We start from the raw sequence: 16,034 nt of genomic DNA, 5'->3' as shown, positions 1-16,034 counted from the left end.
ATGCAAAGAGATCCACACCAACACTCATTACAATTAAACTCTTGAAAGACAGACAAACAGAGAATCTTGAAAGCAGCAAAAGAGAAGCAACTAGTCACATACAAGGGATCCTCAATATGATTAAAAGCTGATTTCTCATCAGAGACCATGGAGGCCAGAAGGTGGTTGGATGACATATTTAAAGCACTGAAAGAAGAAAACTGTCAACTAAGAATTCTATATTCAGCAAAATTCTTCTTCAAAATTGAGGGAGAAATTAAGACATTCCCAGATAAACAAAAGTTGAGGGAATTTGTTAACACTAGACCTACCTGAGAAAAAATGGGGCAAAAAGAAGTCCTTCAAGTTGAAATGAAAGGACACTAGACAATAACGTGAAGCTATATGAAGAAATAAAGTTCTCTGGTAAAGAGAACTACATGGGCAAACATAAAAGCTAGTATTGCATTTTTGGTTTGTTAACTCCATTCTTTCTTTCCTACATGACATAAAAGACAAATGCATAAGAATAATTATAAATCTGTTATTGGGCACACAATATATAAAGATGTAATTTGTGACAACAACATAAGGAAGGGGATGGAACTGAATAATAGCAGAGTTTTTATATGCTATTGAAGTTAAGCTGCTATCAATTGAAACTATATTATAATAAATTTAGGATGTTAAATGTAATTCCCATGGTAACTACAAAATAAATGTTCTTTGAATGTACAAATGGAAATGAGAAGAGAATCAAAAAGGTTCACTACAAATAATCAACTAAATACAAAAGAAGACATTAATATAATAAATGAGGGGCAAAGATAGTATAAGAAATGGCAGAAAGCCTTCCTTATTAGTAAACACATTAAATGTAAATTAAAGTGTCCAATTAAAGGCAGAGATTGGGCAGAGTGAATTAAAAAAAGAAACCATGGTGCAACTGTATGCTGTCTATGAGAAATTTACTTTAGATCCAAAGAAATAAGTAGGTTGAAAGTGAAAGAAAGGATGGAAAAAAATATTCCATGCAAATGGTAACCAAAAAGAGCTGAGGTTGGCTATACTAATATCAGACAAAATAGACTTCACGTCAAAAATTGTTACAAGAGACAAAGACATTATATATTGATAAAAGGATCAATTAATCAGGAATATATAACAATTATAAACCTATTTATACTATACAACAGAGCCCCAAAGTGTAGAAAGCAAACATTTACAGAATTGAGAAGAAAAATAGACAGTTCTAATGTAATAGTTGGAGACTTCAAATACCACTTTCAATAATAGTTAGAACATCTAGACATAAGGGCAATAAGGAAATAGAGAACTTGAACAGCATTATAAACCAATTAGACCAGAAAGATACGTAGAGAGAACATTCCCCCCAACAACAGCAGAATGCACATTCTTTTCAAGTGGACATAGAACATTCCCCAGGATTGACCATATGTTAGGCCACAAAACAAGTTTCGATACATTTAAGAAGATTGAAATCATTCAAACTGTCTTTTCTAACCACAATCGAATAAAGCTAAAAGAAAAACAACAGAGGGGAAAGTGAGAAGTTCAAAAATATGTGGAAATTAAGCAACACACTCTTAAAACAACTAATGGATCAAAGAAGAAAACACAGTAGAAATGAGAAAATACTTTGCAATGAATGAAAATGAAAACACAACATACAAAACTCATGAGATGCAGCAAGAGCCATAATAAGAGGGAAATTTATACCTGTAAATGCCTACATTAAAAAGAAGATCTCAAATCAATGAACTACTTTTACATCTTGAAGAACTAGAAAAAGAAGAGATAACTAAATCCAAAGCTAGCAGAAGAAAGGAAACAACAAAGATTAGAATAGAGATAAATGAAATAGAGAAGAGAAAAACAGTACACAGAATGAACAAACCCAAAAGTTGGTTCTTTGAAAAGAGGAACAATGACTTCCCTGGTGGTGCAGTGGTTGAGAATCCGCCTGCCAATGCAGGGGACATGGGTTCAAACCCTGGTCCGGGAAGATCCCACATGCCACAGAGCAGCAAAGCCCATGTGCCACAACTACTGAGCCTGTGCTCTAGAGCCCATGAGCCATAACTACTGAGCCCATGTGCCACAACTACTGAAGCCCATGCACCTAGAGCCCATGCTCTGCAGCAAGAGAAGTCACCGCAATGAGAAGCCCGCACACTGCAACAAAGAGTAGCCCCCACTCACTACAACTAGAGAAAGCCCACGTACAGCAACATAGCCAAAAATAAATAAATGAATTTTTTTTTAAAAAAAGAGCAACAAAATTGACAAACCTTTAGCTAGACTGATAAAGAAAAAAGAGGGAGAGAGAGAAGACACAAATAACTAAATTCAGAAATCAACAGAAGGACATTGGGACTTCCCTGGTGGTCCAGTGGTTAAGAATCTGCCTTACAATGCAGGGGACACAGGTTCAATCCCTGGTCAGGGAATTAAGATCCCACAGGCCGTGGGGCAACTAGGCCCAAGCACCACAACTACTGAGCCCATGTACCACAACTAGAGAGCCCACGTGCCGCAACTACAGAGCCCACACGCCACAACTAGAGAGCATGCGTGTCACAACTACTAGACCCACACACTCTGGAGGCCATGTGCCACAACTAGAGAGAAGCCTCGCATGCCACAACTAGAGAGAAGCCCGTGCACCACAACGAAGAGCCCACACGCTTCAATGAAAGATTCCACATGTGGCAACTAAGACCCAGTGCAGCCATAAGTAAATAAATAAATAAATAAACGAAGGACATTACTGCCAAACTTACAGAGACTTTTTTTAAGATTATAAGAGAATGCAACTAACAACTGTATACTAACAAATTAGATAGCCTAGATGACATGGACAAATTCTAGAAATAAAAAAGTTACCAGAACTGACTCAAGAAGAAATATAGCATCTCAATAGATCTGTAACAAGTAAAATATTTAAATTGAATTAGTAATGAAGAACCTCCCAACAAATAAAAGTCACAACCAGATGGCTTCACTGGTGAGTTTTACAAAACATTTAAAGAATTAATACCAATTTGCCTCAAACTTTTCCAGATAACTGAATAAGATTGAACACTTCCCAACTCATGCTAGGAGGCCACCAGTGCCCTGATACCAAAGCCAGATAAAGACCTAACAAGAAAAGAAAATTACAGCCCAAAATATCTTATGATTATAGATGCAAAAATCCTTTAACAAAATACTAGGAAACTGAATTCAACTGCATATTAAAATGACCAAGGGGAATTTAACCCAGGTATGCAAGGATGGTTCAACATAAGAAAATCAATCAATATAATACATCACATTAATATAACAAAGGGGAAAAGCTACATGATCATCTCAATTGATGCAGAAAAGGCATTTGACAAAATCCAACACCCACTTATGATAAAAGCATTCAGAATGCTAGGAATAAACAGAAACTCCTCAACATGATAAAGGGCATTTACGAAAAACCTACAGCTAACATAGTCAATGGTAAAAGATGAACACTTTCCCTCTAAGATCAGGAATAAGACAAGACACCCACTTTTACCACTGCTATTATATGTTATACTAGAATTTCTAGCCAGAGCAATTAGACAAGAAAAAAGGAAATAAAAGGCATTAAGATTGGAATGCAAGTAATAAAACTCTCCCTATTCACAGATGACGTGATTGTACATATAGAAGATTCCAAAGAATCCACATGAAAGCTACTAGAGCTAATGAACAAACTCAGCAATTTTGCCGGTTGCAATACACACACAAATCAAATGTGTTTTTATACACCAGCAATAAACAATCCAAATATTTTTAAGAAAGCAATTCCATATAGCATCCCAAAGAATAAAGTACCCAAGAATAAATTTAATCAAGGAGGTGAAAGACTGGTACACTGAAAACTACAAAATATTTGCTGAAGGAAATTAAAGAAGACCTAAATAAATGGAACAGCATCCTGTATTCACGGATTATAAGGCTTAATATTGTTGATATGTCAGTACTGCCCAAAGCAGCCTATAGATTCACTGTAATGCCTATCAAAATCCCAACAGCCTTTTTTGCAGAAATGAAAAGGTCAATCCTCAAATTCATATGGAATTTCAAGAGGCCCCAAATAACCAAAACAATCTTGAAAAAGAACAAAGTTAGAGGACTCACTTTCCAATTTCAAAACTTACTACAGTGCTACAGTAATCAAAACAGTGTGGTATTGGCAGAAGGACAGATATATAGACCAATGATATAGAATTGTAAGTCCAGAAATAAACCCATACATCTATGGCCAATTGATTTTCAACAAAGGTGCCAAATTCATTTAATGGGGAAAGAAAGAACTCTTCAACAAATGGTGCTTGGACAACTGGATATCCACATGCAAGACAATGAAGTTGGACTCCCTAACACACAACATATACAAAAATTAACTCAAAACAGATCACCAATCTAAATATAAGACCTAAAACCATAAAATTCTTGAAGAAAACATAAAACATAAATCTTCATGACCTTGGAATTGGCAGTGGATTCTTAGACATGACAACAAGAGAAAAATAGATGAATTTGACTTATCAAAATTTAAAACTATTGTGGATCAAAGTACATTATCAAGAAAGTGAAAAGAAAATCTATAGAATGGGAGAAAATATTTGCAAATCATCTAATAAGGATTTAATATTCATAATATATAAAGAACTCCTAAGCTCAACAAGAAGACAAATAACCCATTTTAAAAATTGGTGGGCTGGGTGCGGAGCGGCGAGGTGAGGGGATCATGCTGCAGGGACAGCAGGCCTGCTCCGGCGGCTGCCACAGGTCAGACGCAGGGAGCACCCTCTGGCCAGCGGACAAAGGGTTAACGCGCCGGGCGGTGACCGCAGGCCGGATGTGAGAACCTCGGCGCAGGGTCCGCGCTGCAGGTGCGCCCGGGTGGGTGGAGCGAGCCGGCTGGCAGGGACCTGACCGACCAGCCGAGGCTCCCCTTCCCCTGCAGGGGTCGCTTGGCTCCCTCCGCAGGCACCCTCTTTTCTAACTTGAGGGCAACCGGTGGTGCCTGTGGACCGAGGGAGAGCCTGGCTCCGCAGTGCTGGGAGCGGCAGTTACTCTCACCAATTAGGGCGTGGGGGCGCATGTGGCATGGACGCGCTGACGCAGGTGACCAATGGGATTTGGGGTCAGGGGTGGGCCGTGTGGAGTGGGCATGGTCGTAGTCTGGAGCCCCGGTTTCTAGTGAGGCAACAGCCAGAGCTGCGTGTAGAGCTAAGCTGAGCGGCAGTGGAGTGCTTCTCTGCCCCCGTGTAGAACAGCCTACCAATGCTTTCTCATTTGGATCCAGGCTCCAATTCGGGAGTCTGGTAGCTGGATCCCCTAGGAAGAGAAGTTCTCAAGCAGTAAGAAGAAAGCCTTTCAATTTGGAACACTTCTTTGCAGCTGGAAATGGGGAATGGACTGTCAGACCAGACTTCGATCCTGTCCAGCCTGCCTTCATTTCAGTCCTTCCACATTGTCATTCTGGGTTTGGACTCTGCTGGAAAGACAACTGTGTTATACAGGCTGCAGTTCACTAAATTTGTAAATACCGTACCTACCAAAGGATTTAACACGGGAAAAATTAAGGTAACCTTGGGAAATTCTAAAACAGTCACTTTTCACTTCTGGGATGTAGGTCGTCAGGAGAAATTAAGGCCACTGTGCAAGTCATATACCAGATGCACAGATGGCATTGTATTTGTTGTGGACTCTGTTGATGTTGAAAGGATGGAAGAAGCCAAAACTGAACTTCATAAAATAACTAGGATATCAGAAAATCAAGGAGTCCCTGTGCTTATAGTTGCTAACAAACAAGACCTGAGGAACTCATTGTCTCTCTCAGAAATTGAGAAATTGTTAGCAATGGGTGAACTGAGCTCATCAACTCCCTGGCATTTGCAGCCCACCTGTGCAATCATAGGCAATGGACTGAAGGAAGGACTTGAGAAACTACATGATATGATAATTAAAAGAAGAAAAATGTTGCAGCAGCAGAAAAAGAAAAGATGAATGGTGATAACCTTTTAGGTCTGTGTGGAGTAGGTTTTCTGTGGTCTGATTTTGACAAATGGAAGAGTGTCTACAGCCTGGTTTGCCTGCCTGCCCTCCTGGATGCTGTTAAAGCTTTGTTTTGTTGAACAATCAGATGTCCAACTCTGTTGCCTTGTGGAAGGTGAGTAAATGCAGTGCTTCTTAAAATGGCCTCTTCTCCCTACCCCACAAATCTTTTGGTACTACCATTTTGGAAGCAAAGCAAAGATAGAAAATTGACCAGAAAACAGCTGTAGAAATTTGACCTGAAGTTAGTGAAATAAAACTTTGAAGAGTGTCTGCTAAAAAAAAAAAAAAAAAAAAAATTGGCAATGCACAGAAATCTCTTGCATTCCTATACACTAATGATGAAAAATCTGAAAGAGAAATTAAGGAAACACTCCCATATACCATTGCAACAAAGAGAATAAAATACCTAGGAATAAACCTACCTAAGGAGACAAAAGACCTGTATGCAGAAAACTAAGACACTGATGAAAGAAATTAAAGATGATACAAACAGATCAAGAGATATACCATGTTCTTGGATTGGAAGAATCAACGTTGTGAAAATGACTATACTACCCAAAGCAATCTATAGATTTAATGCAATCCCTATCAAACTACCAATGGCATTTTTCACAGAACTAGAACAAAAAATTTCACAATTTGTATGGAAACACAAAAGACCCCGAATAGCAAAAACAATCTTGAGAAAGAAAAATGGAGCTGGAAGAACCAGGCTCCCTGACTTCAGACTATACTACAAAGCTACAGTAATCAAGACAGTATAGTACTGGCACAAAAACAGAAATATAGATCAATGGAACAGGATAGAAAGCCCAGAGATAAACCCACGCACATATGGTCACCTTATTTTTGATAAAGGAGGCCAGAGTATACAATGGAGAAAAGACAGCCTCTTCAATAAGTGGTGCTGGGAAAACTGGACCACTACATGTAAAAGAATGAAATTAGACCACTCTCTAACACCATACACAAAAATAAACTGAAAATGGATTAAAGACCTAAATGTAAGGCCAGACACTATAAAACTCTTAGAGGAAAACATAGGCAGAACACTCTATGACATAAATCACAGCAAGATCCTTTTTGACCCACCTCCTAGAGCAATGGAAATAAAAACAAAAATAAACAAATGGGACCTAATGAAACTGAAAAGCTTTTGCACAGCAAAGGAAACCATAAACAAGAGGAAAAGACGACCCTCAGAATGGGAGAAAATATTTGCAGATGAAGCAACTGACAAAGGATTAATCTCCAAAATTTACAAGCAGCTCATGCAGCTCAATATCAAAAAAACAAACAACCCAATCCAAAAATGGGCAGAAGACCTAAATAGACATTTCTCCAAAGAAGATATACAGATAGCCAACAAACACATGAAAGAATGCTCAACATCACTAATCATTAGAGAAATGCAAATCAAAACTACAGTGAGGTCTCACCTCACACCAATCATAATGGCCATCATCAAAAAATCTGTAAACAATAAATGCTGGAGAGGGTGTGGAGAAAAGGGAAACTTCTTGCACTGTTGGTGGAAATGTAAATTGATACAGCCACTGTGGAGAACAGTATGGAGGTTCCTTAAAAAACTAAAACTCGAACTACCATACGACCCAGCAATCCCACTACTGGGCATATACCCTGAGAAAACCATAATTCAAAAAGAGTCATGTACCACAATGTTCACTGAAGCTCTTTTTACAATAGCCAGGACATGGAGACAACCTAAGTGTCCATCAACAGATGAATGGATAAAGAAGATGTGGCACATATATACAATGGAATATTACTCAGCCATAAAAGAAACGAAATTGAGTTATTTGTAGTGAGGTGGATGGATCTATAGTCTGTCATACAGAGTGAAGTAAGTCAAAAAGAGAAAAACAAATACCGTATGCTAGCACATATATATGGAATCTAAAAAAAAAAGGTTGTGAAGAACCTAGGGGCAGGACAGGAATGAAGACACAGATGTAGAGAATGGACTTGAGGACATGGGGAGGGGGAAGGGTAAGCTGGGACGAAGTGAGAGAGTGGCATGGACTTATATATACTACCAAATGTAAAATAGGTAACTAGTGGGAAGCAGCTGCATAGTACAGGGAGATCAGCTCAGTGCTTTGTGACCACCTAGAGGGGTGGGATAGGGAGGGTGGGAGGGAGATACAAGAGGGAGGAGATATGGGGAAATATGTATATGTATAGCTGATTTTCTTTGTTGTAAAGCAGAAACTAACACACCATTGTAAAGCAATTATACTCCAATAAAGATGTTAAAAAAAATTGGCAAAGGATTTAAATAGACATTTCTGCAGAGAAAATTTACAAATGGCCAATGAGCACATGAAAAGATGCTCAACGTCATTAGTTATTAGGGAACTGCAAATAAAAACCTCAATGAGAAACCACTTTATACATAGTGGGATAACTATAATTTTTAAAATGAAAATAGCAGGTGTTACTGGGGATGTGGAGGAATTGGAACTCTTGTAAATTGCCACTGGGAATGTAAAATGGCACAGCCACTGTGGATAATAGTTTGGTGGTTTCTCAAAAAGTTCAGTATAGAATTACCATATGACCCAGCAGTTACACTCCAAGTTATATACCCAAAAGAACTGAAAACAGGGACTTAAACAGATACTTGTATTCAGTGTTTACTGTAGCATTATTCACAATAGGCAAAAGGTGAAATAACTCAAATGTCCATCAGTAGGTGAATGGATAAACAAAATGTGGTATATCCATACAATGAAATACTATTTGGCCATAAAAAGAAATGATGTTCTGATATAAGCTACGACATGGATGAACCTTGAAAGCATTATGCCAAGTGAAATAATCCAGACACAAAAGGACAAATATTATATAGTTCCACTTACACAAAATATCTACAATAGGCAAATTCATATAGACAGAAAGTAGGTTAGAAGTTACCAGGAATTGGGGGAAGGGGGAATGGGAGTTATTGCTTAATGGGTACAGAATTTCTATTTGGGGTGATAGAAAAGTTTTGGAAATAGATAGTGGTGATGATTGCACAGTGTTGTGAATGTACTTAATACACTGAATATTATACTTAAAATGGTTGCAATGGCATATTTTATGTTTTATATACTTTATCACAATTATATTAAAATTTTAAAGATAAAGATAGACCATATCATGGACCACAAAAGAAATCTCAGCAAATTTAAAAGAAGGAAATCAAACAGGGTATATTTTCTGACCAAAACAGAATCAAACAAATTAATAAAAGATAGTAGGATAATCTCCAAGTATTTAGATACTTAAAGAACACACTTCTGAATAATCCATTTGTCAAAAAGCAAATTTCATGGAGAATCAAAAATTACATTAAAATGATTTAAAATGAAAATACAACATATCAAAAAATTTGTGGGACACAGCTAAATCAGTGCTGAGAGGGGAATTTACAGCACCAAATCTTTAAAATAAAAAGGATAATCTCAAATCAATAATTTAAGCTGCCACCTTAACATACTAGGAAGAGCAAATTAAATGAAACTGAAAACAATAATAATATAGAAAATGAAACAGAAAGGTGGTTCTCTGAAAACGTCAGTAAAATTGACAAATCTTTAGCAGGACTGACAAATTTAAAAACGGAGAAGACATAAATTGCCAAAATCAAGAGTGAAGTGGGGTATCACCACAAACCCTACAGACATCAAAAGGGTAATAACAGAATACATCTAACAACTCTACACACATAAACTTGACAAGTTAAATAAAATGAACTGCTTCCTCAAAAACCACATACTACTGCAACTCGCCAAATATGAAATTATTTGAATAACCTATAACTATTAAGGAAATTGAATTTGTATTTGAAAACTCCCAAAAAAGAACTCTCCAGGCCTAGATGGTTTCACTGGAGGATTCTACCAAATGTTTAAAGAAGAATTCAAACCAAATCTATACAATCTTTCCAGAAAATAGAAGAGGAAGAAACACTTCACAACTCATTTCATTAAACCAGTGTTATCCTGATACCAAAACCAGACAAAGACAGTACAAAAAAAGGAAAACTACAGACCAGTATCTCTGCTCTGTGCATTCCATAGCTGAAAGACATAGCAAGCAGCATCTGAGGAGCATACAAAACAAAAAGGAAAAAATAAAACTGTCCCTATTTGCAAATGACATTATTGTCTACAATACAATCCCAAGGAATCTACAAAAACCTCTTAGAACTAATAAATGTTTTCAACAAGGTCTCAGGATACAAGATTGACATACAAAAATCAATTGTATTTCTATGTACTATCCATGAGCACATGGAAACCAAAATTTAAAATACAATGCAATTTATAATCAGCTTTTAAAAAATGAAATACTTAGGTGTAAATCTAACAAAATATATACCAGACTTGTATGTTAAAACTGCAAAACCCTGATGAAAGAAATCAAAGATCTAAGTTCATGCAGAGACATACCGTGTTCATGGATTAGAAGACTCCACGTAGTAAAGACGTCAATTCTTTCCAGATTTATGTACAAGTTTAAAATAATTCCTATCAAAATTCCAGTATGTTTTTTGAAAATATAGACAAGATTATTATAAAATTTATATGGAAAAACAAAGGAACTAGAATAGCTAAAACAATTTTATGAAAGAAGGATGAAGTGGGAGGAATCACTTTACCAATTTTAAGACTTAATATATAGGTACAGTAATCAAGACTGTGTGGTATTGGCAAAGGAATAAACACATCAAAGAACAGAATAGAGATCCCAGAAACAGACCCGCACAAATACAGCCAACTGATTTTTGACTAAGGTCCAAAAGCAATTCAATGGAGGAAAGACAGCCTTTCCAATAAATAGTGCTGGAGCAGTTGAACTTCCATCAGCAAATTGGTAAATTTAGTTTAAGAAAAAGTAGAAATCTATTTTACTGTTTTTGCAGCTTCTCTGTAGATTTGAAAATTTTCAAAATAAAAAAATTGGGGAAGAGACATATAAAATATAGTGCAATTATATTAATTTACAGTGGAAGATATACCTGTTGGGTAACCACAATAGTTTTATCTACTCCAAGGGCATTTCTTTCCCAGGATCAAGGGAGCTAGGAAACTGAATTAGTAAATCAGAAGGTTACTTGATGAGCATGGAATCAGAGTGAAGGAAGTGACTGTTTCATAATTGAGTCTTCATCCTTAGGGACCACAATATGTGTGTCTGTCATATACATGTTCTACCCAGCTCCCTCTGCTCTCCAGCCACTGCACAAATGTACACACTTCCCTCTCCCATCCCTTCCTGTCCCTCTGCATAGTGAGGAGTGGGGGGTGCTGGACAAACAGTAACATATCTTCACTCTCTAATCCCTCTTTTTCAAATAACTCGTACACCACCTTTCTGTAGCACATTATTCTTCAGACAGTTTACAGTAAAACTGATTAGATTGCAGCTTTCTTCGAGTACATTCCAGTCTTGCAGATATGCCCTGATCACCTTGATTACACTTGGATATTTCCCAAGTCTCCATCAGCAACACATCTACAACCATGTCTTTGTGTTATTTCACTCTCAGAATCATTCTGAGCCTATCTCCAAATTCCTGGGTCACCTTACTGCAGCCTAGACTCTGACTACACTTATTTCTTTAGTTTGATTTATTTTGCCAAGGTCCCATCATAGACAGATTTTTTTTCAAGGTGTTGACAATATTACTGCTTCTTTTGGTGTCTTTGCTACTGCTCTACAAATGTATTTTTACAAACAGTATGAGCTAAAGAAGGTATAATAGATGAAATGATAAAATTAGATTATATATATATATGAAAGTGCTTTGAAAGTTAAAAGCACTGAACAAGTGTAAGAGATGATTATTGCTATAATTTAATAGGTAAATCCACTGGCTGCTTCAGGCCAGACCTCATAGGATACTCCAGCCAGTCTGCTCTGTAGTTTTTCCACCTCACATTTCTCTCCCATTTTCAGTCACGTGATGAGTAAGTCTCTGGGGAATGAATCATGCTGCCAAAGCCACAGAGACTGATTTATAAAGCAGACCTCAAGGTGGTCATTTATAATGAGCAGTATATTAGGCAAGACAAGACTTTCATCAACAGCATAAAGGCCCTCCTGGCTGGTGGGTCGTCCCAGTCAAGAAACCAGTTATACACCATAAAGCTGCTCAGCAAACACCTAATTAGAACAAAAGGAATTGGATAGTCTCCAGAGTTTTGTTCTTCTTTTAATCAAGCCTAGGTACCTGAGAAATTGCCCTTCTCCATACTAGGAATAGTTCTGTCTACAGAAGCAAAGACGCCATTGTCCAAAAATAGACAGTCCTCTCCACGGTCGTTCCTGGAGATGCACTGACAGATTTTCTCTTGTTCACCCATCTCACTTTGCCAGTCATCTAAGTACCTGTCTTTACAACATTACCTCGAGACAATCATGTTACAATTTCTGACATTACAGTTTACCTTAACATTAGTAACATTTTAGGGTGGTAATTTCTTGACACCTTAATATCTCCGTTTCCCAATATACAACGGGTTACCATGGCAGGCAGGCCCCATTGTTTACCACTTCAAAATGTGCTCATCCAACAGTGCCACAAAGAAACTTATGCTTCACTTCTTAAACTTTTTCATCTTTTTCCCCATCTGCCAAATAGCCAAAGTGCACTCTAGTGCCTTTAGGATATTACCAAAAGCTAGTCTGCTGCTTTAGTGCAAAAGTGTGGGTGCTACCTGAAGGCAAAAAGGAATACCTGCAGGTCTGTACCCAGCACCAACTGTTTGGGAACCAGAAATCTAGTCTGCTAAAGTTCAAAGGGAATGGAGAAACCTGAAGCTTAGAAAAGGTAAATGATTCAGTAAAATAGTATATATGAAATTCCTAGCACAGGCCCTCAATAATAGTTAGGAAAAAGAAATGAGCAAATTGTCCAAGGTCTCCCAAATAGTGAGTGGTAGGGCCAAAACTCCTCACGTAGTTGTTTCCCCACTAACACAGTGCCTCAAAAGTCATCTTGAAAAATATTTTGCTTTCCATCCTACTTTTCAGAAGTATTTTGTGGGGAAGAGCAGAGAGAAGCATCTGCTTGTATTTCATTGTAGACTGGAACTTGTTGACTTCAGCGTCAGAGTAACTTTCTCTGAAGCCTTCCCTGAGCTCCTTCTTCTGAGCCCCAGCGCCCTTTGATTAAATTCTGCCTTTTACCATCACTTGCACTTCCTTCTCTCCTATTTCTGGCCTCCTGAATATAAACTCTTGAAGTGTCCACTCACTCATCTTTATACGCCTCACAGTGAGGCCCAGTGTAGAGTCTGGCACATAGTAAGTACTCAACAAATTTCTGGTAATTTGAATTGAGTTCCATTAGCTGCAGCTTCTGTGATTCTCCATGATTTTTTGCCTGAGCCCCCTGTCTCCTGTCTCGATTCCTTTTAATAGTTTATACTACGAGCTGGGTGAAACTAGTTATGCTATCCTCAAGATTCCATGGAACTCTTTTCAAAATCTTTTCCTCCATTTTTCTTCACAACTCCATTTTTGGTGAACTCTGCTTCCATCACCCCTTTCATTCATTCATTCGCTCATTCACTCACTCACAAATGCACAGTGAAGTAGACAGAGGGGCCCTACCTTTTAGAACTTGTAATCTCCTGGGAGGTCAGCAGTAAACAAATAATAAAATAATTACAGATTGTGATAAGTGCTAAGGAAATAAACAGACGATACCGAGATCAGGACTGACCTCTCTGAGGGGATCAAATCTAGGTCTGAAGTACCAAAGCCATGAAGAACCCAGCCAGACAAAGCTGCATTCCAGGGAACAGCATGTGAAAAGGTAGGAAAGAGCTGGATATGCTCAAGAAAAAGCAGAAAGGTTGTGCGACTGGGGTGTATTGAGTGAGGTGCGGGGGGTGGGATGAGGTCAGAGAGGCAGGCAGGAGCCACGTTATGTAGGAGACTTGTAGGCTGAGGTAAGGAGTGTAATCTGACTCTAACTGTAGTGGGGGTCAAAGAGTTTTTAAGCAGAGGAGTAACATAAGCGAATTGACATTTTTAGAAGATGGTGCTGACTGTTGTGTGGAGGCCACATAGTGTGGGGACAAGAGAGGGTGCAGAGACCACTGTCCAGGCTAATACACTGGTCCAGCTGAGGACTGCTGGGGCCTGGACTAGGGTGGTGGCAGTGAAGATGGTATGATTCAAGAGATATTTTTGAAGTAGAATTGAAGGATTCTGGATTTGCTGATAATTTGAATGGGGGACCTCTTTGTTTTACTGTTTAGGAAGGTAAGGCACAGGAAGACTAAGTTGACAGGGAATAATTTTTGTGCTGTAACTGAACCCTGATTTCCTAACTGCTGGTCTCGTGTTCTTTCTCTGCACTACTCTGCTTTTCATAATCAGCAATTCTCACTACCTTTGTGTCTTCTCCCAAATGCAATCATTCACCAAATCCAGCCCCCTCCTTTTCTGTGCCCCCTGAATCTCCTGCCTGCACTTGCCATGCCCATTCTGCTCTGGGTTATAGTGACTGCCTTCTGGCTGGCCTTGCTGCCTCCTTCCAGCCTTGCAGTGCAGGTCATTTTTCATGGCTTCACTTCAACCGTGTCTCTAATAACTCTCCAGCAACTCCCTACTCATTCAAATGAAAATCCAGACTTTGGGCAGTGGCTTCACAGCACTTCCCCAGCTAGGTCCACCCAACCCTTCCTGTTTGCTCTCGTCTCCCATTATGACCCAGCCCACATCTTCAATTTTAGCCTTTTTGTGGCTACCCCTCCCAGCTCTGAGCTATTAGGCCAGCTGCTTTGTGTATGAAATTCCCCTCTTTTGCTCTTTCTTCTTGACTAGCAAGTCATAGATTTTTCCTGAATCATTTCAGTCATTCATTCTTTATTTCACCAAATAATAATTGAGTACCTCCTTTGGGCCGGACACTACTAGCTACTAGGCATGAGAAAATCAGTAGAGATGGTACCTGCCCTCAAGGAGCTTGCAGTCTGTTGGGGGAGGCAGATCTGTAATGAAATAATCACGATGTGTTGTATTAAGTGGCCCAGGGGCTATAGATACAGAATGCTGGAGCTACACACAAGAAGTAGCAACAAACCCTACTGAGGGAAACAAGAAAGGCTTCACAGAGGAGGTGGCATTTGAATTGAGTAGAAAGGTATACAAGTATTTTTGCAGGTGAAGAGAGAGAGTAAGGGCATTCCTGGAAGAAAGAATCCGTTGTTATTTGATAATCATAATAGCTAGCAGGTACTGCTTTTTCAGGTATATGTATACTTGTGATAGGGCAGAATATGCTGGGATTATAGTGAGAGGTTCAGTATGGCTGGAGTATGGGACACATAGAAAAGCATATTGGAAAATGAGAATAGAAGAAGAGATTGGGACAAGATTCTACAAGCAGTAGGAGCCAGGAAAGATCTTTTTTTTTTTTTAATTTACTTTTTGGTTGTGTTGGGTCTTCATTGCTGTGTGCAGGCTTTCTCTAGTTGCAGCGAGTGGGGGCTACTCTTTGTTGTGATGCACAGACTTCTCATTGTGGTGGCTCCTCTTGTTTCAGAGCACAGGCTCTAGGCACGTGGGCTTCAGTAGTTGTGGCTCACGGGCTCTAGAGCACAGGCTCAGTAGTTGTGGCACACGGGCTTAGTTGCTCTGCAGCATGTGGGATCTTCCCAGACCAGGGCTCGAACCCATGTCCCCTGCATTGGCAGGCAGATTCTTAACCACTGCACCACCAGGGAAGTCCCCAGGAGAGATATTTAAAAGAGGGAGTGTCATGATCAGTTTTGGAACTGTGGCAGCTACAGTTGGTACACAGGTTATAGAACCATGGAGGTGATTACAGAGGTCCCGTGAGAGATGAAGGCTTCAACCAAGGTGAAGGCAGAGGGAACAGAGAAGAGGACATATCTACACTAAGACTGACAGGGTTGGGAGTC

The 16,034-nt window shown here is 38.9% G+C and overlaps 2 protein-coding genes across 4 annotated transcripts in view; both read left to right on the top strand.

Annotated features, from left to right (window-relative positions):
• Positions 1 to 16,034, top strand: part of HDAC8 (histone deacetylase 8) — a 243,390-nt gene that overhangs the window by 133,731 nt on the left and 93,625 nt on the right. The gene's annotated exons all lie outside the window — the stretch shown is intronic.
• On the top strand, positions 5,280 to 6,033 carry LOC130706460 (ADP-ribosylation factor-like protein 4A). The gene has a single exon (XM_057538589.1). The coding sequence runs from the start codon at positions 5,431 to 5,433 to the stop codon at positions 6,031 to 6,033; it is 603 nt and encodes a 200-aa protein (XP_057394572.1). The 5' UTR covers positions 5,280 to 5,430.

The sequence above is a fragment of the Balaenoptera acutorostrata genome, chromosome X, assembly GCF_949987535.1.
Source record: "Balaenoptera acutorostrata chromosome X, mBalAcu1.1, whole genome shotgun sequence".
Taxonomy (NCBI): Eukaryota; Metazoa; Chordata; class Mammalia; order Artiodactyla; family Balaenopteridae; genus Balaenoptera; species Balaenoptera acutorostrata.
This window is presented reverse-complemented; position numbering and strand designations above follow the sequence as displayed.